At 43.0% G+C, this 27,022-nt stretch overlaps 1 protein-coding gene across 7 annotated transcripts in view; it reads right to left on the bottom strand.

Annotated features, from left to right (window-relative positions):
• Positions 1-7,979: 7,979 nt before the first annotated feature.
• Positions 7,980-27,022, bottom strand: part of mrtfab (myocardin related transcription factor Ab) — a 41,283-nt gene continuing 22,240 nt past the window's right edge. For 5 of the 7 annotated variants that reach the window (XM_085465659.1, XM_085465658.1, XM_085465664.1 and 2 more), the window contains 17 exons: positions 23,248-23,313; positions 18,749-18,804; positions 18,354-18,429; positions 17,651-17,812; positions 16,057-16,220; positions 15,814-15,948; positions 15,590-15,658; positions 14,869-15,053; positions 14,334-14,505; positions 12,915-13,310; positions 11,805-12,806; positions 11,497-11,703; positions 10,716-10,808; positions 10,181-10,321; positions 9,908-10,000; positions 9,526-9,589; positions 7,980-9,440 (listed from right to left, as the gene is read on the bottom strand). In XM_085465659.1, coding sequence (XP_085321785.1) covers positions 8,893-9,440; positions 9,526-9,589; positions 9,908-10,000; positions 10,181-10,321; positions 10,716-10,808; positions 11,497-11,703; positions 11,805-12,806; positions 12,915-13,310; positions 14,334-14,505; positions 14,869-15,053; positions 15,590-15,658; positions 15,814-15,948; positions 16,057-16,220; positions 17,651-17,812; positions 18,354-18,429; positions 18,749-18,804; positions 23,248-23,313 — 3,629 coding nt within the window. In that variant the 3' untranslated portion in view covers positions 7,980-8,892. Of the gene's footprint in view, positions 9,441-9,525; positions 9,590-9,907; positions 10,001-10,180; positions 10,322-10,715; positions 10,809-11,496; positions 11,704-11,804; positions 12,807-12,914; positions 13,311-14,333; positions 14,506-14,868; positions 15,054-15,589; positions 15,659-15,813; positions 15,949-16,056; positions 16,221-17,650; positions 17,813-18,353; positions 18,430-18,748; positions 18,805-23,247; positions 23,314-23,494; positions 23,513-27,022 lie in introns of those variants that run through there. The other 2 variants (XM_085465662.1, XM_085465661.1) reach the window with 2 other exon arrangements.

The raw sequence follows: 27,022 nt of genomic DNA, 5'->3' as shown, positions 1-27,022 counted from the left end.
TTTTTACTGTATTAGATGGTATAATGTCACAGATGGAACCAGGAAACACTAAACACACAGGGCAAAAGAAAACACAACATTGACAGAAGAATTGACAACAACATGAAAAAGAACAGAGGGAAGCTGAGGACTTAAATAGTGGAGACACATCTGAGGAACACAGCTGAACAAAATCCAACAAATGAACCAAGGGAAGCAAAACTGAACACAACACACGCAAGCTGAGGGACCATCAAAGTAAAACAGGGAACACTTTTTGTATTCACACTTCACACACTACCTGCTGCAATTAGGCTACGTTCACACTGCAGGCGAAAGCGCATCAAATCCCATTTTTTTTGACCCTATGCGACCCATATCCGATCATGGTGTGACAGTGTGAACGGCACAAATCCGATATTTTCAAATCCGATCTGGGTCACTTTCGTATGTGGTACTGAATCCGATACATATCCGATGTTTTTGAAAGCGACTGCTGTTTGACCGCTCCTCTCTAAAACAGCAATAAGGATAATTATTAGGTTATCTACATTATTGTGTAAATAACAAAATAAAGCAAAAATTGGGAAACGTAAAGTCCGAAGTCTTTATATTAAGGGCCATCAGTCAAACAATACTGTTTGCTCTGGGTCTAAACAGAGCGCGTTGTGTGTGACGTCTTCTTTTGCTCATGCGGGCCGCTTTGAGCGTTCACACTAGAGCGCGTTTGCTGTCGCATTTTATCTGTAGTGTGAACGAGCAGACAAAAAAATCGGATTTGATCAAAAAATCGGAATTGAGCATTAAGACCTTCAGTGTGAACGTAGCTGTAGACTCTGCTAAAAAAAAAAAAAGGCCATCTTTCTGCATGTTTGGTGGTTCACCATGTGCAACAACAACAACAACAACAACAACAATCTTTATTTATAGAGCACATTTAAAAGCCTTGGGCATACCAAAGTGCTTTACATAAAACAATAAAAGGTTCAAACATTGATAACGGATAAATAAAAATAAGGAGTTATGTTCATAGATAAAAGCTACCAATAAGAATGACTACAGCACATGGGTAATAGCAAGATAAAAGCTGTACCACCATAAAAAAAAACACCAATAGAAAGATAGGAGGGAATTAATACAAGAGGTCAATAGGTCACAGCAACCAAACAAACAAACAAACAAACCAGCAATTAAAAGGTGGAGAAGGCAAGTTTAAAAAGATATGTTTTAAGCTGTGATTTAAAAGAATGAATAGAATCAGATGCCCGGATGCCAATCGGGAGATTGTTCCAAAGCACAGGTGCAACAAGAGCAAACGATCGATCACCTCTAGTCTTAAGTCGAGATCTGGGCTGAGCCAGCAGTAACTGTGACGATGACCTTAAAGCCCTGGCAGGAGCATAAGGGTTTAAAAGGTCCTTAAGGTAGCTGGGTGCAGTGTTGTTAGTAATTTTAAAAGTAAACAACAAAATTTTAAATTGAATACGATATTTGACAGGCAACCAGTGCAGATCGGCAAGGACAGGAGTAATGTGGGCAAACTTGCTGGTTTTAGTTAGAATGCGAGCTGCAGCATTCTGAACTGTCTGTAATCTCTGTAAAAGGGAAGAGTGGAGACCACAATAAAGTGAATTACAATAGTCTAGCCTCGACGTTACAAAGGCGTGGATGAGCTTTTCGAGATCTTTATGCGGGATATAGCGCCTAGCCTTAGAGATAAGACGAAGCTGGTAAAAACTAGATCTGACAACAGCAGACACTTGTTTGTCAAATGAAAAGGAGCTGTCAAATAAGACACCCAGATTCCTGACAGTATCAGAGAGAGAACAACTAAGAAAACCAAAGGCATCCCGGAGTTTGGCACGAAGGGCATTACTACCAAAAATCATAATCTCGGTTTTCTTCTCATTAAGGATAAGAGAATTCGACAACAACCACTTCTGTTGTGCAGTGCAGCTTAAATGGCAAAACAGGCTTGTCAGAAAAGTGTTGTTGTTTTTTTCTCAGCAATGATGTAAAAGAAGATGAATTTAGACAGATCAATATTCTAAACATAAACATGGTCACCTTTCCATTTACCTGTGTTCAATCAGTGCACCAGGCTTCCCATAGGCGCTGTGAGCTACTGTCATGTCATGTGGATCTGCAATGCTAAACTGCAGCAGGTGAGTGGCAGCTGCCGTAGTTGACTCTAATAAGGACTCGCTATTTCAGTAAGTCCTCCAGCAGGCTGCTTTCTCTGGAGTTAATCACACTGAACAACAGCACTGTAGCTCCTCTCTCCTCTCTGGGGTCACCACTGGCTCTTCCCTTATTATTTTTTCTGGCTCTGCTCTCTTTTTCTCCTCACTGCAGCTCCTTGTTTTTATTTAGATCTATATCTGCACATCCTTCTCATTTACATCTCACACTTCGCTCTGTTTCCCCACACACACACACACACACACACACACTTTTCTCAGTTAATCACCCGGAGCCTCTCTGGGATGTTCAGGTTGAATGTCATTGCGCTGCATGTATCACTCCCAGGCCACCAATACACAGAACAGTTTCTTTTGAAAAGCTGGATTTAGAATTAGATTTTACACACATTCGTAGCTGGTAATTAGTTAGTTGGTTTTACAGTATTTGTTTAATCAATCGTCACTACTTTGATCCAAAAAAGAGACTCCATGTGCTCCAGGTCTGTCCAAAGCAACAGATAGTAGGATTCAGATCTTTGTCATTTTAATACATTTTGCAGTTTATTGCACAGAAGTACAAACTCAAAAGTTGAGTTTGTGTGATGATCCAGCTGCTGGTCTTTGTTGATGTGATGGTGAATTAGTGACTGAATGGGAGGGGCATAGGGTTGCGCCCTTTAAACTCCCACAGTCAGTACATGGTTGCTGTTGTCTGTGCAACAACTTCTCCATTTTGTGCGGTTTTCACATTTTTGACCTATTGCCATTAGCTTGAAGTGATGGTGAACTGCCAGAGGTTAAAAAAAGTTAAGGTTACTCCAAACTGAAAAATAATGTACATTTCAGAATTATAATTTAAAGCTGTTCTGCAGCAATGGAGGTTGATCAAGCCTTGAAACCTGGTGCTACTAATTCCTACAGGTGTTCCAAACTTTTCTTGAACCCCCTCTGTCTACATAAAAGCAGTGTTGGAACACATTGTGGTACCATATCCTCGTGAGCATCAGCTAAACAGTGCTGTACTGTGTGTTGCTACAAAATTGGTGAGAAAAAGGCAATGGAAGAGAGGCTGTTCACATGACAACAGCTTAATAGTGTTTGTAGTAAACAAGTCCCAGTTTCAACTCTGAAGAGAAGACTTCAAGCTACAGGTTTGACAGGATGAGTTGCAGCAAGAAAGCCATTACTAAGTATTTGTACTATGCTTTCATTTCAGAGTGCAATGAGACATTAAAAGCATAACTTCTGATAAAAAACTGGGTTGTTTTCAAACTTTTGACCAGTGGTGTATGCCTTTGGAAAGCTGAGTAGCTCCCAGAAAAAGCCATATCACCAAGCATAAATTACTGCAGTGGCCACTTTATAACTCTCTGTCAGGACAACAGAGCTCTAAAAACATGTTAACATGGTCATGATAACGTGCTGAAGAAAGTGATTAGCATGACTTTGAATCAAGCACCTTAAAGTAGATGGGCAACAGCAGCAGAAGAGCACATCAGGAGTCACCGCTGTCAGGAAAGAACAGAAAACTGAGGCTTCAGTTTGCACAACAGAAAACTGAAAACCTGCTGTGGTGAGATTTCTGATGCAAAAACATCACAGAATCCTTGCCTGACGGATCGGTGATCTTGTCTACTTTCTCACACTGTGTTATCTACTGTACCCAACATCCCTCTGACATCACTGTATTAATGAATGCCAGTGACTCCGAGTACAATCTGATTACTTCTCTGCAATCTCGCTCTCGCATCTGAACGAGCGCTTCCCTCCAATTAAACTGAGAGCTTAGGGCTGTTTGGGCTCAACCAGTCAATTAATTGATGCTTCCATTGTAATAAGCTTGCTTTCATATTGCCCTTTCATCATGTCCATTGAGCATTATTCACTGATCCTGCATCAGATCACTGAAACAAACAGTGATCTGATGTTTGTGATTAAAAAACAGAAATATAATATTAGATGGATTTGACACCTGTGATATATGCATGTGTTGTTCTGATGTGGAGTGACTGTGCTTCTCGGGACTATAATATCAAGCTTTTCTTTTTTTTAAAAAAAGAAAGAAAAGTCAATTGTGTCAATTGTGGTCCATACTAATGACGGTCCGATGATGGAGAAAGCGGAGGGCCGTGCCTTCATATTCATGCTTTGAGGTAAAAACCAACATCTGTGGAGTTCGACAAAAACATCGAAACCAGGCCATCGTGAGTGCATTACATAACTCTGCCTCACACAGTTTAGCTGTCCCAAGGTTATGTTAAAAGACACCGACCTCGATTATATGATGTCCAGTGGACCGTGAGCCCAGCTGTCCCTCCCAAAGCGCAGTCAGATCCTGCTAAATTCATCATGTCAGATTACATTTTCTCTGAGAATTAGAGAAGTTTTTGCCTCCCTCAACACTGCCAGTTTGTCCTGTAGATGTTATATCTTCCAGCATCTTTTTTTTTTTCAGGTACAGTAATACACAATAACCTCCTTTTTCTTTCTTATTTTTTTAGGGAGGGGCAGATTTGGACTCAGCACTACATGTATGAAAGACGAAGGATGAGGTTTGGGATTGTCTTGCTGAAATAAGCAAGACCTTCACTGAAAAAGGTTGTCATCCATTCAATTTAATTCAGTTTTATTTATATAGCGCCAAATCACAACAGCAGTCACCTTAAGGCGCTTTAAATTGTAAGGTAGAGACCCTACATAATAAAGAGAAAACCCCAACAATCACACGACCTTTGAGTGAGCACTTGGCAGTGGGGAGGAAGAACTCCCTTTTCACAGGAAGAAACCTCCAGCAGAACCAGGCTCACAGAGGGGCATCCATCAGCTCCGACTGGTTGGGGGGGTGAGGATAGGATACAAGTTGTGGAAGAAAGCCAGAGATCAAATAGATATTTTATTCATTTATTTATATTTTGGCTTTTTTATACTGTGGTGTAGCTAGCAATAATATCAAGCAGCAAAAAGAAGACTTTAGTTTGAAACGTTTGCAAACCATTCTCTGTGACCGCGTCACTCTCTTGTCGTTTGTGCCTCCACGCTCTGTTTTCCTTCAGACGAGCAGGTGTAGAGCAAAACAGTGTGTCTATTCTCTCAGCACCTTTCTGCCTCCCATTTTCCTCACTGATCCCCTCTCCGTCTCCCCCTGCCCACCCAAATGTCAGCCCTCACATCTTCTGCTATCAAAGGCTCTGCAGTCGCAGCAGGATCCACCCAAACCTGACTGCTCCTCTCACATCATCCAGCTTCACACGAAAACAAGTGAAGACAAAGGAACAATGAAAAAATGAAAAAAAAAAGTGTTTGAAACACACGATCGGTTCAACATTACGTGTGTTGTGATTTGGTTTTCTGTAATTTTGTGGCTCAGCGTGATGTAATAAAGCAGCACTGGGACGCTTCAGAGGCAATCTTCATGTTAAGTCATCATCATCATGAAGCGCCTGGAAAATAAAATCCTTGTTCTGGTGACACCACCACACAGAAACACAGACATCCATTCTGTGATACTGTGATTTTGCAAAGTGCTGTTTTCCCAGTACATAATTTCATCAACTGTATAACGGGGGGTCAGTTATAGACTCCAAATATACTGTCTATGCAAGTATATACCCTATGCAAGCATCAGGTTAGCCCCCCTTTTACCATCAGAACTGCCTTAATTCTTCATGGCACAGATTAAACAAGGTTCTAGAAACATTCCAGAGATTTCTGTCTATATTTGCATGATAGCATCGCACAGTTGCTGCAGATTTGTCAGCTTTCGCGTTCATCGTGTAAAATTTCCTGTTCCAACACATGAAAATGCTGCTCTAATGGACTGACATGTGGTGACTGTAGAGGTTGTTTGAGTGCTGTGAACTCACCGTTATGTTCTTAGTTTTCTTTTTATAGCTGCCACTAGGTGGCACCTAGTGGGGTCATCTGCTGCTCACGTCCTTTGATGGTTGATGTGCTGCGCTTTCAGAGATGCTCTTCTGCATATCTTGGTTGTAACAAGTGTTCTTATCAGCTTGAAGAAGTCTGGCCGTTCTTGTCTGATCTCTGGCATCAACAAGGCGTTTTGTCCCAGAGCACTCACTGGACATTTTCTCTTTTTCAGACAAATGTCTGTAAACCATAGAGATGTTTTTATGTGGGGCAGTATATCAGCACATGTGACACTAGCAACCATGCTACATTTAAGCTCACTTAAACTTCAGCGGGTCATCGTATTCTTGATCATGTCTACATGTATACTGTAGTTTCCGTCACGTGATCGGCTAACTAGATATTTATGCTAAGGAGCAGTTGAACAGGTGTACCTAATAAAGCCTGTGCTGAAACTATTTAAAAAGTGAAAGTTTAGTTTTGGGCATGTCAGAACCAGCTATGATAATTTGGTGGTAAAAGGCTTTCTGAGAATGTGTGACTAAAAATCCTGTGTGACGGCTGGCTGCGGGGTGGCAGGCTCCTGTCAGAGGGATGTGGGATACAGAGGAGATCTTTAGTCCTTGTGGTGCTGTAGCCCTTTAGAGCTCACTGTAGCTAATTAGAGGCATGGCCTCGGGACTTTTATCTGCTCTGTCTGTATATGGGTGAGAGAGAGATGGTACTGATGCTGCTCTGGGGAGCTGCGGCAACCTGTGTATGTGTGAGTGTGAAAGGAATTTGTAAGAGCACACTGAGCTGGCTCATGCTTGGATCTTGTGCATTGTTTATCTGCATGTGTTGCAGTTCCTGTGTGTGTGAGAGAGGACGAGAGCTCCCAAGAGCTCATCAGCGTCATTGACAAGGATCCCCTCATAGTGAGTGAGTCAAACTGGACGTTAGAGGCAGAAGTTAAAGAGAAAAGAAAGAAGAAGTGATGAAGGTTCAACTTATGGATGCTCCAGACTCCCAAATATCCTTGATCAAGATACTAACTCCTAGTTGCTCTCTGATGCATCCATCGGTATATTTTTTGACAGAAAGTGCATACACATGGAAAAAAGTGCTTGCATGAATGGGTGAATGAGGCACATTATATAGAGCGCCTTAGCAGTATTATATATTTTCTATCATAATACAATATTTTATGTATTTTTTATATATAGTACAGTTTAAAACACCTGTTACAGTCTGACCCAGGGTATTTGTATAAGTGACAAAACGTATTTGTCAAAATTACACTGTAATCTAGTGGCTTTTTATTAATGCCAATAATTTTACACCATTACTTTTTGCAGATCCATACATGCCACAGTTGAAGCCTTTATTAAACAGCTGATGCTGGGCTTTTCTCATGTACTCTGAAACATATTTAAAGATTCAAAAACCTGCCGACTGTCCCACAGAAATGATCTATAGTGTTCCTTCAAAATAAATTGCCCGAGATGATCAAAAGTAAACTTTTCAGGTGGTTGAGAGAAGCCTAGTTGTTGATCCGTTTAGGCAGGGGTGTGTTTTCATTCAGAAGCAGCTGTGGGGGAAATGCAGCTTGAAATTTGTGACAACTAGCACACAAAAAAAATCCAGTTGAACGTGGCTTTCAGCACCAAACAAAGAACTGGTAAATGTGCTCAGGTCTTGTTTAGCACTACGAAAAATAAAAAATACAAGGGTAAGCAAACTTCTGGAAAATACCCTCCTGTTCCAGATGGAAGCTGCTTTCTTTATTCTTTGAGCAACATCGCCCTCTTGTGGCTTTAATTTCATTACCAGGCTTACTTAAATCACAAAGCTGAGATGTATCTGTTAATGTGAAAAATCAAAAGGAAAAAGAAACACATCTTTAGAGTTTTTTTTTAAATGGTATGTTTATTTTTTTAATCTTTTTTTTCTTTAAAAAAATGACAAGGTCCAAGTTCTCTTGGAAGCCCCGCCCTCCCCCTCTGTCCCCCAGCCGGCTAGCTTGACTCTAAAGCAACCAGCAAAGAAAAATAGTCATATGGACAAATTGTAATATACACCCGATATACAGCAATACATAGTGGTCTACCATAATGTTACCAATTATATGCAACCTCCAATGAGGCTTCAATTCAAACTGTTGCCACTGATAAGGTTCATTTCAACAGCAACTCTCAACCAATGAAGGTTGTATCTTTGACTAGTGTGGGTGGGGTTTAGGTTGGCATGGTGAGGCCACAAGCAGCTGCCTTTTTTCTTTTTAAAAAAAAACAAAAACAATCAGTGGCTCAGCTGACCATTGTAACATTAGGTGGCTTTCACTCAGCTGTTGACCTAAACACCCACCCTTTAAACCAATCAGATTCAGCATAAGTGCAAAGTTTAGGAGGCACTGACACACACTGCTATCTCTAGGAGCCCAGGAAAACATCACAGACAGTCCCTTCTCGCCTCTGATCTGTCCAGCTGTTTACTGAGGGTTGAAATGGGTTGAAAGCGACCTGCAACTTTCGGCTGGTTTACTTAAACCTGGCTTTAATGCAGGTCAGGACACGGGAAATGGGATTTTATCCGTTTTGGTTCCCTGTAGAGTTAAAATCTTTACAAGTCCACTTCAGGTCCACCAAGTAATTTCAATGAATTTAACACCACCTCACCTTGCATACAGCAACAGCCAGTGAAAGACAAGACAAACTGAGTAAATGTGTGAGAGTGTGTGTGTGTGCGCGTGCATGTGCCAGACACCCCCCGCAGTGGTAGAGACAGCATAGAGTATGTGAATGAAATAAAGACGGAGCCTGTACACAGTGTGAGCGACCATGTGTTCATCTGTGTGCGTCTGCGTGAGGTGCTACAGACGTGGCTACCAGTGCAGCTGCAGGTCCGTATTGTCCAGAAAGTCGGCTGAGAACACGCTTTGCGGAGTGTGTGGCGCCAACGGAGCTAAACTCGTCCCTCCGTCTCCACCTCCTCGCTCTCCTCTATTGCCCTCGCTACCTCCACTTGCGCTCCCTACCATGTCCAACCAGTCCATGCTATCCAGGTTGGGGTCGCCAAAGTCCAGCCCCGCAGAATGCGGGGAGAAGCCCAGGTCGGACGTGTCCATGGGGGAGGGGGGGTGGTCCAGGATGCTGGGCGTGCTCAGCATCTGGCTGTGGAGGTCGTCGATCAGCGCCAGGCCGCCGTCGGACTCTATGCCCAGCAGTGGGGTGCCCGTCGTGCTCTCCAAGAAGTCCTCCAGACGCCCGCTGCCTGAGCAGGGCCCTCCCACCGTAGACTCCGGGGAGATGAAGGCCTCTGTGGGGGTGGGAGGAGACAGGTGGAGGGGGGATGGGGCAGTGGATGGAGAAGGTGGGTCAGAGTGGAGAGGGGGGAGGGAAGGGTCCGGGTTGGCCTTGAAGCCGGGGATTTCTGGGGGAGGACAGAGAAATAAAGGTCATCAAGAAGTACCGACCTGTGATGTCTCTCTCACATTAAACTGAGATCTCATCATTACCTCCACTTTTGAGCAGGATGTCAAATAGGTCGTCCATCTGCTGGCTGTTCAGGCCATTCTCTGGCTGTCGAACAGAAACACAGTATTCATTAGCCATCATGTAGCCAACAGTGAGGTATCATGTAGTTATTTAACACAAAAAACAGCAGCAGGTGTTCTTCACTGGAATGTTGCAGGGGCGATTTCTTTTAGATAATTGGGTCTGATAGGATGACACTGATCTAGTCTACCACTACGTCCTAACAAACCCAACACCACTGCCACTCCTCTGCAAAAACATTAGAGACCAAAAAAGTGAGAAGATGGAAAAAAGGAGTCGAGACAGGGAGAAAGATCAATACTGCAAGGCAGATGGAAAGACAAGACATGCTGGAGGACATACTCTGAAGCGCTGAGAAGAAAGGGAGGTGTTGGGTTTAGGAGAGGGAGGGGTGAACAGCGTGTGCCGGTCGTAAGGCGGACACGCCTCCTGTCTCTGTCAGCATGGTGCCATGAAGTGATGAAATGAGAAGAGAGAAGAAACAAGAAGACAAATTTAATGAACATGTGGAGAGAGCAGGACCACCATTAGAGATGACATGCTGAAGGTAACTCTGCCTGGAAGCAGAGGAGGGAGAGGAGGAGGAGAAGGAGGAGGTGCTGCTGCTGGCGTTACCTTGAGAGATGACATTAAGTTGTTTTGGCTTTCATTGTCTGAAATGTCGTCAAAGAAAGGCTGCAGGTTGGGTGGAGCGGTGACGGGCTGGCTGGGTTGTGGATCACCTTTGGCGTCTAAGTGCAGCCCCGCTTTTTGTCCCTACGGGCAAAGAGTGGCACGTTTAGAACGGAAGGCACACTTGCATATGTTAATCATGCAAGTCTTATTCTGGGATAAGATGCTGTTTTTTAACCTTTGTTAGTCCACAATCTAACTTGGATGATTTTACAGTGTCTCAGTGGCGACACCTTGTGGTAGGAATCTGTTGCTATTGTTGTCTTCAGGACTAAATTAGTAAACAGAGATCAATTCAACGTGTATTTACATAGCGCCAACCCACAGTAACAGTTGGCTGAGGGCGCTTTATATACTCTAAGGTTAAGACCTTACAACAATACAAATGAAATGAAGAAAAAAGTTAAGTAAAAATGTTGGGAAAGTTACAATCTACACCATGCTTACATGTTTTACTGAGAAAGAGTTTTTGCTGTACCTTTTTGCTTGGTTGGCTCACAGGCTCGGCCTCTGCCTGACATTTTGATTGGCTGTCGGTGCTGGGCAGTTTACTTGGAGTTGAATTCAATCTCTGAAACGTTACAAGTACGCAAACATTCATATTCTGTCAAACCATTTAATATTACGCGCTTCCCATATATAAACAGTACATGCAAGACTAACCCTATCCTACTGAAGTGTATTTTTTATTTTATAATTTTTTCATCCATGGACAGTAAAGGTTGAAATACTACAGTAAGTCAATGACATTTGGCAACTTCAGGTGACGATGGGTGGGGACAAAAGAAAACAAAACAAGAAAACCCCCACCGGCGACATAAGATAAACTTCCTAAATTAGTAAATATACCCTAGTGACCAGCTGTCAGCTTCAAAGCAATGTGTGATGAGCGACTCACTCAGAGTTTTGACAGAACTGAACTAACATCGTCAAAAAGACACTGCTGTTGTAGGCTACAGCTGGTGACAGTAGCTCTTGTTCTGCTCAGGAAGCTCTACGAGCTAAGACAAGAAATCTTAAGAAAACCCACAGCAGGTGGAGAACGGTTACACATGCCACTACAACAAACGCACAAAGGCTGCAGAGTAATTGTAGGGCTAAGTTTACTTGCTGCTGTTCAAAATACTGACTGAAGGTGCAACGAATTATTTGCTACACAGTATATATTCATTATTTTTGTATAATGTACAAATAGTCTAATTTAGAGGGAAACACTTAGCATTATTACCATTATCATCAGAATACCATGTTCCCTGTACCTGCAGTGTGATGCGTCCGTTGGTTTTGGCCAATGAGGACACTCCATTCTGTCCATCTGTGGTGTGACTGGTGAGAGCGATTAGGTAGTGGTTCCCGTTGGTGTCTGTCACCAGTGTAGGTGTGCCGTTGGCCTTAAGGAGGTCTAATGAGATGGCCTGAGTGTGCACTGGTGTGCCATTCTGTTGCTTGATGATGACTGGAGTCACCTGGAAACAGAAAAGTTGCGTTAGCATTTTATTATATGCTATATACTCATCGTAAAGACTGCAGCGTGTGTGCTTTCAGTCTTTGAAGTTCACAGTATTACCTGTTGTGTTGAGGCTGCTGATGTCTGCTGTTTCTGCTGCTGCCTGTGCTGAGCTTTCAGCTGCTTCCTCTGATGAGTTTGGCTCAGTGCGGGTTTCTGACTTGTCACCGTCTGGTTTTGGATCTGCAGCTGAACCTGCTTTAGCTGAACCTGGTTCTTCTGCTGAGCCTGCTGCTGCCCTTGGGTTTGCTTGAGCTGGTTTTGCTGTACTTGCTTCTGCTGGGCCAGTTTCTGCTGCGTTATCTTCTGCTGAGCCTGGAGCTGTTTCTGTTGGGTCTGCTGGAAGATGAGCTGCTGCAGCTGCTGCTGCTGGTGGATCAGGAGTTGAGCCTCTTTCTTTTGGTGATGCTGTTTTTGAGGATTCGGTTTGGGTTCTGCGGCCTTCGTCGGCTGCGCCTGACTTTGTTGCTGTTTCGGTTGTGGTTGCCGTTTTTGTTGATCAGACTGTTGGAGCTGCAGCTGCTGAATCTGCTGCAGCCTGAGCAGAGTCTCCTGGGAATACTGCATCGTCAGGACCTGCTTCTTTGACAGAGCCTCCTCTGTTACTCCCTCCATTCCTTCCTCTGGCTCTACCTCCTTTTTGACCTTCAACACGATGCCATTAGGGAGCGTAGGGGGCTGAATGGCTGAGGCTTTTATTAGCGTTTGGAGCTTAACCTCTGGGGATGTTTTGCTCTTATCGCTTCCTTCCCTCTTGACCACTATCCCACCTGCCATCTTGCCTTGCTCCAGCTGGGACCTGAGAGTCTCCACCAGCCTCTGCTTTTGCCTCAGCATCCTGGTGAGCTCCTCGATCTGTTTGTCCTTCTCCTGGAGCATCTGGTCTTTATCCATAGATGACGTGTCCATGGCTGCTCCGGGCTCGGGGGTTTGGACAGATGCAGGTGAGGACCTGGACAGACTGCAAGAGCTCTGGATCTCATCTTTGACTGCGAGTGGAGAGACATTTGCTGGGTGCTGAGGAGAGGGGTGCAAGGTGAGCTGGGTCAGCGGAGAGCTCACCTGAAGGACACACACATTAAAAAAAGGAGAGGATGTTAGGAAAATGTCTGGGTAGACACAAAAATGACAAAGTGCTTCTAACAATAACAAATGAAAGATAAATTTCACCATTTCTCCAAACATGTCTCCATTGCAGCTGGTCTCATCTGGACTCATTCCAGCTAACGACCTCTCTGACGGAGTCGGCGACACCGGAGGGCTCGAGCTGGTGCTGCCAAACCGCATCACCCGCCCTGGAACCGCCTGAGCCAGTGAGGACAGAGACAACTTAAACCCACCCTCTACTGACTGGTGGTCAGAGGTGGAAGTTGTGGTGGGAGAAGATGTGGTGGTGCTAGCAGCTGAGGTCGTGCCCTGCAAGCCGGACTGCAAAATGCCATTCTTTGAAACAGTTGCGGTTCCCCCATTTTGTTCTTGGTAGTTACGGAGCCTCTCAATTAGATCATTCTTGGTGCCTGAGACGGTCAAACCCCGCAATTTCAGTTCTTGTTTCAGCTCAGCAACCTGGAAGATGGAAACAAAAGTGGTATTCATAAAACAAACACTGACTCAAAGTGAGAATAGACTCAAATTTAAAACGCTCAGCTCAAAGGAACTTTATACAGCTGGACCTTTAAAGGGTGCGTAGGTGGTGATGTACTGATAAAAAAAGCCATGTAAAAGGTCGCCTCGGACAAATTCAGACAAGTGACTCTTTAAAATGACACCCAAATAAGATGACACATTATTTTAAAGCCAAAACACTAATGAGTGTGTGTAAACCATTCACACACACAGAACTGCATGCAAATCAGGAGTAAAAGCAAAGATAAAGAGCTCAACTCTTTCACCCAAAAAGACATCTCCCTTGTACCCTTAATAATGAGTTTTGACACCTCAGTAAATATCAACAAAGACGTGATTTGATTACCATCTGAATAGTTTCCAGCTTTTTCCCGCACAGACAGAGATGACACTCACTAACTTTGAATGCAAACCAGGTGATTTTGTTCTACAAGCAGGCTTGAAATATGATAGAAAGCACTCAGGGAAGAGAAGAGTTTCAAGGGTTACTTACTCCTAGTAAGGTTTCAAGGGGTAAAGAAGGAGCCTTAAAAGATAACTTTGTTGGCTTGTGGCTCAGTGCGCCACAATAACTGTCTAATGATCACGTCTTTTATTCTCTGGCCGAGTGAGTTTAACTATCTTTCTTAATTTGGCTTTGCAGTTATGACAAAGCACAAACAATACATGAAGAAAGTATAAGAACATCTACATGTCTGTAGAGTCCACCACCATATGAGGGGTGTCTGCAAAGATCTAATCCTTACAGCTTAGACTGCTGCAGACTTTCACAGATTTCCCTTTGAGAAAGGACCAAAATCAGAGCTCTATTTTAGAATGGGCAGGATCAATGATGTTTTCGTTTGGGGCCGTTTTGCTGAGCACAAACTTAGATCTTTGATTTGAATTACCCAACAAAATGAGCCACAGCACTGTGTGCAGTAATGATCTCATAAGTTTGTTTTTGGGTCCTGAGTTAATTACTTTGAACTCATCCAGGTTGGCTGGCAGAGTAGCTGGTTTGGCTCCTCCCACTGCGGTTTGGCTGTGACGGGCCGTCCCCGTTTGACTCGAGGAAGCTGTGGTGGTTGTTGTGTGAACGGTACGGGAGGGGGAAGGGCCAGAGTTGGTTGTGGGAGGCTGCTCCGTTTGTGGCCTGAAGGAAGACAAACAACAAAGTTGTACGGTAATAAAGATTATCGAGCATGTTGTTTTTCTCTGGCAGACCACGGGGGAAATTATGATGAGAGATCAGCTCTAAAGATGAAACTTGTGAATTTCTAAATAAGTTTTCTAGAATTTTAAAATGAAACATGAAAGTTTTATATTAACTGTAAAGTATACTCAAAGTAAAAAGGAAAAAAATACAAACTGTAAAGCTACACTGCAACTACTAGCTTAATGCAGGAAAAAAAATAAGGGTGTTGAACTTGTTGACTCTCGGCAAAAACCCACAGCAATTACTCATCCTCGCTTCCAAACCATACGCACACATACGCAAAAGTGGTTCGACACTCACTTGGGAGGGGCGGGCAGGATGGTGTGGTAGTTGTAGTGCTGCTGCTGCTGACTGAGAATCTGCAGCTGCAGGAAGAGCTGCTGCTGCTGGAGCAGCTTCGCATACGATGAATCCATCTGAGGCGGACGCTCCTTGTCAGCCTTCTGGTCGGGGGGGATGTACTGATGGTACTTCAGCTTCTTCACCTTCACGCGGCAGGAGGGAACGTTTAAGAGACAGACACGTGTGAGATGCATGGGCATTCTGTACATGTAGGTCAAACGATGCATACTAATAAAAACTTAACTGAAGTAAAAGCTAACGCACTTCCAGTTAAGAAAAGCAAGTATATATTTCTGATGTGCTGAGGCCACTGTGGCTTCATAAAATGGTATCTCTTCCTCTTTTACAAGCAATTCTCCTCAGTATGATTGTAAAATGTCAGAAAAAAGCACTGAGGTTAGAGAGAAGCCCCTGCTCTATGATTTAATAGAGACGACGCAAAAACCACAAAGAAGACTTTTATTGGCTCTTTCAAATCTAAGGAGTAACTTTTAATATTTGTCGCTCAGCTGTGGGAGCAGCAAGCCAGACAAACACAATTTGAAGTCTTAAAATCTTTACTGCAGACAAGATGTCATCAAAAAACAGCCTTTACCAGTGACTGGTCGTAATTTAAAATTAGCCATAAATCATGTGCCGGTGTGCGAGTTAAAATGAAAGCAAAACAAAGACCTCTGACCTTTGGTTTGCTGTCCTTTGCTTTCTTAGGTCTCTGTGGAGGGCGGTCTGAACTCGTCTTGGCCTGAGACTGCAGTCAGAGAACCATGAGAAATAGGGGGGGGAAGGAAATGAAGAGATGAGGAGGGGGTTTTGGTGAGCTACAGCGTTCCCATAAATAGAGATTACGGTCAGAATTATTTTTAAATCACGAAAATCAACAGGAAGTTTGAGCGATCGGCGCACCTTGACCTGTCCAGCAGAATGGCGGGAGGATCCAGAGGTCACCGTTTTAGGTAGAGGGGACGAAGCGGACCCATTCAACAAGGGAGGGGGCGGCGGAGGTGGTGGTGGAGGTGGAGCAGGAGGCTGTGTGAGAAACTGGTGAGATGATATCACTGTGGTTAATTGCATGATCCTGCTGAAAAACACTTGCTTTTGTTTCACTAACTGCTCTGTCCAGTTCTTTCTGTTCCACCTCAGTAATACCTGTGTGGGGGAGAGGTCTCCGTTCTGGGTGAGCACGTCTGAGGGGGAGACCTGAGGGACAGCGCTCAGGGGAGAGTCCTGATTGGTTAGCTGGTCAGGTGACAGAGCATCACTGCTGTCTTCGTCCAAAGATGAGCTCTCTCCTCCGTTTCCCTTTGGAGAATCTGTGACAGTGCACAAACGTTCACACATTTAATGAAACCGCTATTTAATGGTGGCGTCTTCTGGTGTAGCGGTTCAGCGGTGCGAAAGGGGTTGGCGTTGTCTGGAATTTCCAGAGCCGCTGGGAAACACAGGAAAGGACAGCTTAGTTCCCAGCTTCCCCTGCAATTTTAACACTCAAATAAAGTTTCTCTAAAGTTAGTCACCGCTCTTTAGCAATCGGCACTAAGCAATTTTAGAGAAGTTACAACACCGCGTGCCGTGTCTCATGTTTCAAAACAGTGCCGTGTCCAAACAAGCTTCTGAGTCACTTCTGTTTCAGAGCTGCTTGTTTTGTTTACACACTCACCTTACTGTAAATACGTGAATGGTGTAACTGCTCAGGTGTTCAGTCTGAACGGAAATCAAATTGTAGAGGTGGCGCAACTGCACACCAAAACACAGGTACAATAGCACCGCGAACAGTGGAAGGGGACGTGTTTGAACTTGTATTCATCACATGCCTGAGGCTCAGCCTGAATTCACCATAACCTGTCCACTGTCCTGTATTTACAAGTCTTGCTAATTCCTGCAGGTACGCTTGTGAGTGTTGTGCAACGTTGTGCAAAAGTCTGTGTGTGTGTGTATGTGTGTAAATCTCTGAACCAAGTGTCATAAATATACAAGATTGCCCAATTTTTCTTTTAAACAATAGCCTGCGGCACCTTTTCAAATTCTTCATTTCATTTTTCCAGGCGAGTCCGACAAAGTTTCATCAGAGGTTCAAATTTTTACAGAGATTGTAACATTGTATTACCAGCAAGATGATGAAATAGTAAAGACATATAAAGAATGAACAGTTTAAAAAAATAAAATACAGATCTTAATGATCGCTGTACGTGTGACGATGTTGTGTGGGCCTACTCGTTAAGGAGATGCTAGCCTGCATGCAGACATAAATAAATGCATACAGTACGATCGTTATCGTGAGATAAGATTTATTTTTTCAGTCATTTATTTGTAAAACTTGTGTATTTCGGGACTTTAAGCATCTACTGATAACGAGCACCAATCCTGCGCCAGTGATTATTCCTCAGAGAGAGACTTTTATACAATGCTCGTTTATTTTCACTCGTTTTCACACGACTCAGTGTGAGTCGTTACTGTGCTTTACTGTCATTTAAGGTCACCCCAGCTTTTCCTTTTCCTGCTCTCAGTTTAACTGCGGGTGCACGTTCTGACACACGGGAAGTGCAGCAGATGAAACACAGGTGAAACGACGATAACGTTGACGAAGTTGATCGCAGGTGCAATCAAACCTTCCCAACGACTTAAACTTGTGATTACATTTGAAAGAAAGAGCAAGGCCATCAATGAAGACATTTTCTTTTCCCGAGCGGGTCCCTGGAGTGAGACGAGTACAGCTGAACGCTGATGAGGTGTGTGTTATTACCTGGGAGTGAGTGCTGCAGATGGCAGTTAACAGACAGGATGTTCTTGTGGACCAGCTCAATGGGACCCGGTCTGTGAGAGATTTTGTCATTGAGGTCGTCGGCCAGTCGTGCTCTCTTCAGCTGCAGCTGCTTAGCCTGCAGAGACGGCTCTGCCGACGTCTCTGCAGAGGGCACAGCAGGCCGTTATGGATACATGTGCATTTATTTATCAAGTGATTCACACACATATAATCCTCTGTGAATCTGTTCAATACGTTACAGCAGGTTTTAGCCTATTTTAACACTTCCTCGGTTTGACTTCAACCTAATTTAAAAGAAACTAAACCAACAGTCAAACCAGCTGCTTCAAAAAAATCATAACAAACATAACACTTTAAACCGCAAAAACATATATTAAAATGAATGTGAAAATGTGAAGATAAGCACCTTGCCTCATGAAGACAACATGCCGAAACACATTTTATAAAAGAGTTTTCACAGCGCCTGAATCGAGCTACCGAGTTTTAAGATGCAGAAGCAATACCCTCAAAGAACACGGAATTGCTTCAAGCAGAAATATGAAGGAGGAACTATACATTAACCTCTTCATAAAGATTTGGTTCTGTTTTTGTCTAGGTATTTTACAAAGCTTAAAATGTGACTTTTTGACAACACTGGCACTTGCTGATTAAAAAAAACAAATAAAAAAAAAAAAACACGCACCCTCCAGAATGTGCATCCTGACCAGCTCGGAGCGCTCAGGACGACTCCGGATCTTCCTCTTTAGGTAGTCCTCAGTCTGGGAAGAAAACAAGATGCCAAAAATCACATGAACTCCAAATTGCTACAACACCATAAAATATTATTCTGTCAGTTTAATATATGCTTTTGTTTCCATGTCACTTGTTTTCATCATTTCCTGGCTCTGCAACTCACAACAATTTTGCACAAACGTCAACTAACCAGAGATTATCTGTACGATAACCCAACTACAACCAATCTGTATCTGTGCTTTCAATTTGTTAGGTTCTTGTGGGTTTTTTTTTTTGTTTGTTTTTTGCCTCTCTGAAGAAAATCCACTGAGACTGCAGGAGACTCATTGTTCTTATGGCTCTCACCCTTGCTCGCTCCAGACTCCTCCGCTGTTCGTGAAAGGCTGCTGGGCTCTTCAGTGCTGCATGGAGAGGGAGGGGGAACAGGAGGAGAAACAAAAAGCCAAGATTAATGCAGTTCAGACCGACTGTGAAGGAAGTCGTGATGCTTCTTTCAGCAAGCAAAAATGTGAGAACCTGTACGGCTACAGTCAAAGACAGACTCAAAGCAGAAGTGGCTTCTGGCAGAGAAGGTCAGGAGTGCTATTCTAAACCACACACTCTGATGACAACTCAGTAGGCAGATCAGCCTCTGCTGCTGAGTGTGGTGCACATCCACCTCGGTTATCACCGAGAAAACCGTTACTGCCAGCGTTTCCTCGGCCTTTTACTACGCTTTTCACATCAGTTGTGTTACGTTTATTCTCATTGCAACTCAAACACCAAGGCAGCTGCAGGAAGTGTCGCGATGTGGTCAGTGGTAGTGAAGTAGTTTAGATGAGCTTGATTTAATGGAACAATATGACTAAAACCATGAGCGCAAACTGTACCAAACATTCACTCAGCAGTTTCATTAACCTAAATGAGAACACACTGTTCATTATTCAGCAAGAGTTTTCCACGTATTCCAAAGTTTCCAAATGTTCTTTCTCATACTTTGAACTGACGTTAGACACTTTCAGCTTTGTCTTGATCTGTTATTTAGAATTACACAGTGTTAAAAAGGGAATACAAACACTTATAAAGATTACAGGTTACATATAGCCCAGCTTCATTATACTTTTATTGGTATTTTACACAGAAACGTGCTGCAGATTGTGGTGCGTTCTAAGTTTTTCCATGACGAAAGGTAAGTCTAAAGAAACTGCATTTCAGAGGTCAAACTATCTGCAATAAGTCTGGCAGATGGTCTGTAGCTGAGGGACATCAATTCTTGATGAACAGAGTCTGGAATGGCTCTTTAAAAAGGAGCGAGCAGCAGAAGAGAGACTGATGAATAGAGTGCAGCACACCCAGCGAAAGTCTAGATTCATCACTTCATTGCTCAGCCATGACCAGTGTATGGGGTGGGGGAGTGAACGTCTATGCAGTATTTTTGTAAGAGGGAAATGCATAAAAGCAATTTCAGCTGGCTAAAATTGTGTAAAAAGAAAAAAAATCTGTATTACCTTTGAGGTGAAAGAGGTGGTCAACATGAAAAATGAGTCCAGAGCGTCATATATTTTGCATTTTATCTTACACTTTTATAATTATTCAGTTTGCAGAAAGGTCCAGTGCAAGGAAACAAAAAGTTTTACAGTCCATCTCCCATCACAGATTTTTTTGAGCCTAGAAGATCATTTCTATCCAAAAAACAAAGCGCTAGACATCAAACTCTTTTTAACCACAAATATAAAGTCGAGGTTTTAGAAAAGCTAAACGGACAGGGGAGATGCCTGCTTCGTTTTTGGGGAAGGATATTCAGAGGACAGCGGCAGTTATAATGATGTAAGACAGCGATCGTCTGATTGGTCAAGAGTTGGTGAAATCCCTGCCAAGGGTGTTTGAGATTGGACATTCTGGCTACAGCAGGGCGTCAACTGTGTGTGCACCACAGATGATGGGTGGGGGTCAGAAGCATTCCTTGTGTCACAACCCCTGGCGTTCAAAGAATACCAGTTGTAATATGACCAACGAGTGGTCTGGATCACAATAATAACACCACAAGGACAAACCGGGCCCATAAACTACTTAAACACAGATTAATTGCTTCAATATGATGTTCAATGAAAACAATATTTCCTTGCGTATTGGCAAGAGAAGGCTGGGCTGGTTTTATTTTAATCATATCAGACTCTTACTGGCATTCATTGGAAAATAAATGTTCACCAAATGCATAAAAGAATGGACAATGAGTCTGTTGGCCTGTGAGCCCTTCTGTCATTGGTGCTTATTGGTGCGGCCGTCCCCACCAGTCCCAGTTTCTCATGTAACCCCTGCAGTTTAAACCTTCTATTTGCAAGAGGCAGCCAATCAGCAGCTTAAACGGAAAGAGAAAAGACCCAAAGCAGCTACCGGTAGTTTTTTATGATGTGTAAATGATCATTGCATATGTAACCTATAACTGGATATACTCAAACATTAAAAGAATTCGAAACACCAAAACACGCACACACCAATAGAACTAGGTGCAAATTAAACTCCCAAAACGAGCTACTGGATCAACAGTTCTTCTTTCACGATGTTGCTCCTGAAGCACTTTTAAACTGAAACTTCATGGGGAAGAAAACACTAAACAGTTATTTGAACATGCCAGGAGGAAGTGAAAACATTCGGCTCAAAAACAGCATTTTCAAGCCTATTCTTATAGCTGGGCACATAACACTGTTCAGAACTTTCCCCTGTGAAACACCACAACCTCCCTGACCCCATTAGCTACAGTTTCATTATAAAAACATTGGTGGTTTCTTCACACATAGCCCAGTTTTTCATACAGCGGAGCAACAAAATATGTTAATGCTACAAAAGTATATATTTGTTGGCATTCTTAAATGACGATTAACTGACTTTTGCTCACAGCTGGACAGTCAATGTCTGTGTTCAGGAACCTCACGAAAGTGTTTGAAAGTGGAAAGTTATTCATTCACACCACCTTCAGTTGCAAAACCAGTGTGAGGATTTGATACCACAGGAGGAACTGACCCTGCCTCAGCACTCAGACATAAAAGTCTTTTTTTAGTACCAGAAAACACAGCACAAAGGACATTTAAATGTAAGAATTAGAGAAGTGACAGAAAACCCCTGATCATTTATGTCACCTTTGAAGGTTCTATGTTGACTAAAACAAACCATGTGGTGACATTGTAAGTGAAATTTTCAGATTTTGTTTTTTTTATGTTTCAAAAATCCAGCAAATAACAGTAATTACAGAGTCATTAAGAAATATAAAGACTATTTTTTCTTTGCTGGAAAGTGTTCAGGGTGTGGAGCAATGTGGAACTACTTGGCAAAGTTTGTTCCTGTCAACAAGATACAGTTACCGTGAAAATCGATCGAAGATGAAGCGAGAAGTGAAGAGAACGGTTCATATGATCTTTACTGAACTATAACACAACAGCGGACCTGATGCCTGAACAACCTTTGCCCCATCTTTCTGCATCTCGGAGAAACAATTTAAAAGAGGATTTCTGTAGTCAACAAAGTCATCGACTTAGGAGCAATCTAAAATCTCATTTAAACCCACAGCTATACTTTTTTTCCCCCCTAGGAATCTCCACAGAGGAGAAGCTGGAAAGCGAAATAGTCAATCCAAACATGTTGATCCTAAATCTGCAACAATCTGGCACAGGGCCTGTTGCAGAAAAGAGGACACAGAGCGATTTACTAGACTACTTAAATGGTTCACTGGAAGGCTCCATGCTGCCCACCAAAACAAACCCTCAGTCATCACTTTATGGTACTCTTATGTATCTAACCCTTAAACTGTTATGTAAACTGAATGTGCAGCACTGCAGGCTGAAAGCAGCTTGCATGGTGTATCTTTTCAATCTCATCTGCTTTTGTCAAAAACAAAATATGACAACAGGTGTGCCACATGTTACCATCCATTCACAGTTACTTGTTTCCCTGATACTCTTCTTAACACACAGCTAGCATAATCTGTCAAAGTTTGTATGTCTGAACAGGCCTATTGGGCAATCTAACAGGTATTTAGTCTCCATTTGAAAATCTACTCAGTTAGAATGAATGTTGGCTACCACGTCTACAGTATGAGGGCGAACACTCGCTTGCACACTTTTAATTCAAACCAAAAGTCTTCTTGGAAAAACGAAAAAGCAGAGTGCTTTCGGTTCTACACAGAAACGGAGGGAAACTTTTAAAACTATATTTCTGACTCTTGTGATGTAAGGAACCCTGAAACAGGAAGTGGATAGACATAAAGAGGAAGCTGCCCTATTTGATAACACAAAGTGGTGCAAAGATACAGCTAAATATGACACTTGCAGAACACACATACTCATACTGATAATGCCGATAAGAGACGACATTTTCAGCAAAAAACAAGAAACGACATTCCAGACCTTCACTATACAACCCATCATATGACAGCATATACGGCACAGACTGACAGACGCTATTTACCAACATATCCAGGTTCTGTTGTTGAGAACCAAAATGTGTCAGCGGGATGTGAATTAAACGACATTCCAAAAAATACGTGAGTATCGTTTAGCGTCTAGCATCAGGTAGCGACCTTGTTAGTGTGTGACAGTTTAAGATTTGGTGTGTAATCCTGAAACAGGAAAGGGTTAGCAGTTTGACCTCAGCTCACAGCCAAAGCTCCTGTTTTCTGCTCGAGTTTCTAAAAACGAGATGATACTGTCTGTTCCAGACAATAAAGAAGTGCTGTCTTTGGGTAAAACATGATCAGTTGAGAGTCTAAAAGCACACTTAAAGTCAGACTACCGTACATTGACGATATATACTTTGGTTCATGAGCTTAAAAAAAAGCAAAAAAGCAAGTAAAACACACTCAGCAGACTTACGTGGCATGATCCCTTGGCTGACCAGCTCCTCTCGTGTGCGTCTCTGCTGAAGTTTGAGCTGGAGGACTGCATGGAGACACAGGAGGTAAGAGGAGAAAGAAGAGAAGACAGTCAGTGACGGCTGGCGAGATTAAGAAACTGCAGCGGTGAAGCTCTGTGCCCGTAAAGCCTTACAATCAGCAACAGATCCACAATATTTAGATAAATAAGCACATAAAGGAACATATAAGACTGACACGACGAGGACCTTTACTCTGTGGCAACCGGTTCATTCTCCAGTCTCCCTGCCTCGCATGCATCTTTTTCTTTTTTTTTTGAAGTTACAAAGGAGGCGGGTACAAGGTGTGTGTGTATACAGACTTCCTGTTTCTGAGCACAGATGTGTGAAAAAGCAGCAAACATCCATCAAAGAGTGAGAGAGACAGAACACTAAGGCATAATGCTGCTATAAGAAATTAACGAAAAAATTAAAAGAAATGAAAAAATAAAAGCACCGATTTGAATCTAAATTACTTTTTTTTCCTTTTTCATTTTTAAATGGGCCGATTGCATCGCCATTTCAAAACAGGAAGCTCTTGTTACATAATGGAGAGGCGGGGTGGGGGAGAACTGTAAGGAACACAAAGCTGGACAGAAAGAGTTGGACTATGTCTGACATTTCTAAACAAATAAAATGTCAGTTGTTGAGTGCTGTGTGGCACAGTCCTCATCCTGATACTTTTTTAAAGTTTTAACGAGCCCAGAAAGTCTGGCGTCATCATTGTAACCGGATAATAAATTAGAAATGAGCGGGCTATCGTTTAAACAAAGCAAAGACACAAATATAACAAACTAACAATTACATATAGACACCTGCAAGATCACAAGTACACAGCATTTCATCACTGTCATGTTGGCTTCGTTGCAACACGACAGCAATTTAGGGAAGTGACCTGAACTATTTAGTCAACCATCACATCACACAAACACACCACCCATGAAAAAAGACACCCAGAATGGCTGCAGACACTTGTGTGTAATGATTTTTTTTTTAGCTTGTAAGCAAGTAAGTAAGTGACAGTGCATGATGTCTTTCCATTTCATTGTTTATCTTTTATTTCCAAGATATTAACAGTATCAGAAGAGGAAGCAGTATGTTGTTATACCAAGTAACTTCACTACTGATGTAAACATTCAGCTGACGCTCCTGCTCAAGTTGTCCCAGCGATCCTTACTGAAGGGCTACGTATCTATTTGTGTGTGTGTGTGTGTGTGTGTGTGTGCGCGTATACAGTGTGGTGCAAACCACTGAAGATTGCCAAGCATTTCTAGCTAGGGTTGTGTTTGCTACTTCAGTCAAGCAGCACCGGTTCTACCTCGCCAACAAAGTGACATCACTGGTACTCAGTCTAGCTCACGATATAGCTGTTGCTGCTGCGGTGCTGCCTCTGTGTTATGACAAGGAATCCTCGCCTAGACGGGAACGCCGCAAGAGCCATGAATTAATGTCAGAGCCTGTGCAACTAAATGTCATTCTTTGGCTCCAAATTCTTGCTGGCGATCCCGGCTCCCCTCTGTTGTTTTTACAAGTGTGTATGCTCCAAGTCTGAAAGTATCAGTCTAACACTACCGACTCCTCTCTAGAAGCAATAACTTGCCATTTGACATTTAGCATTATAAACACGCACGCCTAAACACACTTAGGCGAGTCGATCTACAGTGGGGCAAAAAAGTATTTAGTCAGCCACCGATTGTGCAAGTTCCCCCACTTAAAATGATGACAGAGGTCAGTAATTTGCACCAGAGGTACACTTCAACTGTGAGAGACAGAATGTGAAAAAAAAATCCATGAATCCACATGGTAGGATTTGTAAAGAATTTATTCGTAAATCAGGGTGGAAAATAAGTATTTGGTCAATAACAAAAATACAACTCAATACTTTGTAACATAACCTTTGTTGGCAATAACAGAGGTCAAACGTTTACTATAGGTCTTTACCAGGTTTGCACACACAGTAGCTGGTATTTTGGCCCATTCCTCCATGCAGATCTTCTCGAGAGCAGTGATGTTTTGGGGCTGTCGCCGAGCAACATGGACTTTCAACTCCCGCCACAGATTTTCTATGGGGTTGAGGTCTGGAGACTGGCTAGGCCACTCCAGGACTTTCAAATGCTTCTTACGGAGCCACTCCTTTGTTGCCCGGGCGGTGTGTTTTGGATCATTGTCATGTTGGAAGACCCAGCCTCGTTTCATCTTCAAAGTTCTCACTGATGGAAGGAGGTTTTGGCTCAAAATCTCACGATACATGGCCCCATTCATTCTGTCCTTAACACGGATCAGTCGTCCTGTCCCCTTGGCAGAAAAACAGCCCCATAGCATGATGTTTCCACCCCCATGCTTCACAGTAGGTATGGTGTTCTTGGGATGCAACTCAGTATTCTTCTTCCTCCAAACACGACGAGTTGAGTTTATACCAAAACGTTCTACTTTGGTTTCATCTGACCACATGACATTCTCCCAATCCTCTGCTGTATCATCCATGTGCTCTCTGGCAAACTTCAGACGGGCGTGGACATGCACTGGCTTCAGCAGCGGAACACGTCTGGCACTGCGGGATTTGATTCCCTGCCGTTGTAGTGTGTTACTGATGGTGACCTTTGTTACTTTGGTCCCAGCTCTCTGCAGGTCATTCACCAGGTCCCCCCGTGTGGTTCTGGGATCTTTGCTCACCGTTCTCATGATCATTTTGACCCCACGGGATGAGATCTTGCGTGGAGCCCCAGATCGAGGGAGATTATCAGTGGTCTTGTATGTCTTCCATTTTCTGATGATTGCTCCCACAGTTGATTTTTTCACACCAAGCTGCTTGCCTATTATAGATTCACTCTTCCCAGTCTGGTGCAGGTCTACAATACTTTTCCTGGTGTCCTTCGAAAGCTCTTTGGTCTTGGCCATGGCGGAGTTTGGAGTCTGACTGTTTGAGGCTGTGGACAGGTGTCTTTTATACAGATGATGAGTTCAAACAGGTGCCATTCATACAGGTAACGAGTGGGGGAACAGAAAAGCTTCTTGCAGAAGACGTTACAGGTCTGTGAGAGCCAGAGATTTTCCTTGTTTGAGGTGACCAAATACTTATTTTCCACCCTAATTTACGAATAAATTCTTTACAAATCCTACCATGTGAATTCATGGATTTTTTTTTCACATTCTGTCTCTCACAGTTGAAGTGTACCTCTGGTGCAAATTACTGACCTCTGTCATCATTTTAAGTGGGGGAACTTGCACAATCGGTGGCTGACTAAATACTTTTTTGCCCCACTGTATATGGTCTTGCCTGTACAGCAGCTGGCAGCACTCATTTTGTCTCAGTAGCAAACGCACAGGAAAACACTTTCAATAAAGGAACGTGCACACACAGACACACACTGATACAGACTGACCGTGCCATGCGCCATTAGATGCCATGCCACACGGGGCTTCCAGGGAAGGAAGGTTTATTCTTAGAAAGAGACTCTTACACTTTCCCTCTATCCATAACCCCCTCCACATCTTCTATCCCTCCCAATCATGGTGCGAAAAATGTAGCAGTGTTGAAATTGTAGATTCACGTGCATAAAATAATCACGTTTGCACCACTGCCTGTTATTTTGTCTTCTTTCTTAACTTTTCTTCTCATTTTGTATCTACTTTAATTCCACTTTTCCTTACTTTAACTTTTTCGTGCCCTTTCTTTCAATGCTGCAGTGCTTTTAATCCTAGTTTTTGTCTGCTGAACTAAACTGTCATGTGTTTTGT

Source organism: Copadichromis virginalis, linkage group LG8 (assembly GCF_057382275.1).
Source record: "Copadichromis virginalis isolate Kocher_CV1m ecotype Utaka linkage group LG8, C_Virginalis_male_GT1.1, whole genome shotgun sequence".
NCBI lineage: Eukaryota > Metazoa > Chordata > Actinopteri > Cichliformes > Cichlidae > Copadichromis > Copadichromis virginalis.
Note: the sequence above shows the minus strand (reverse complement) of the source record. Positions and strands in the feature narration are given on the sequence as shown.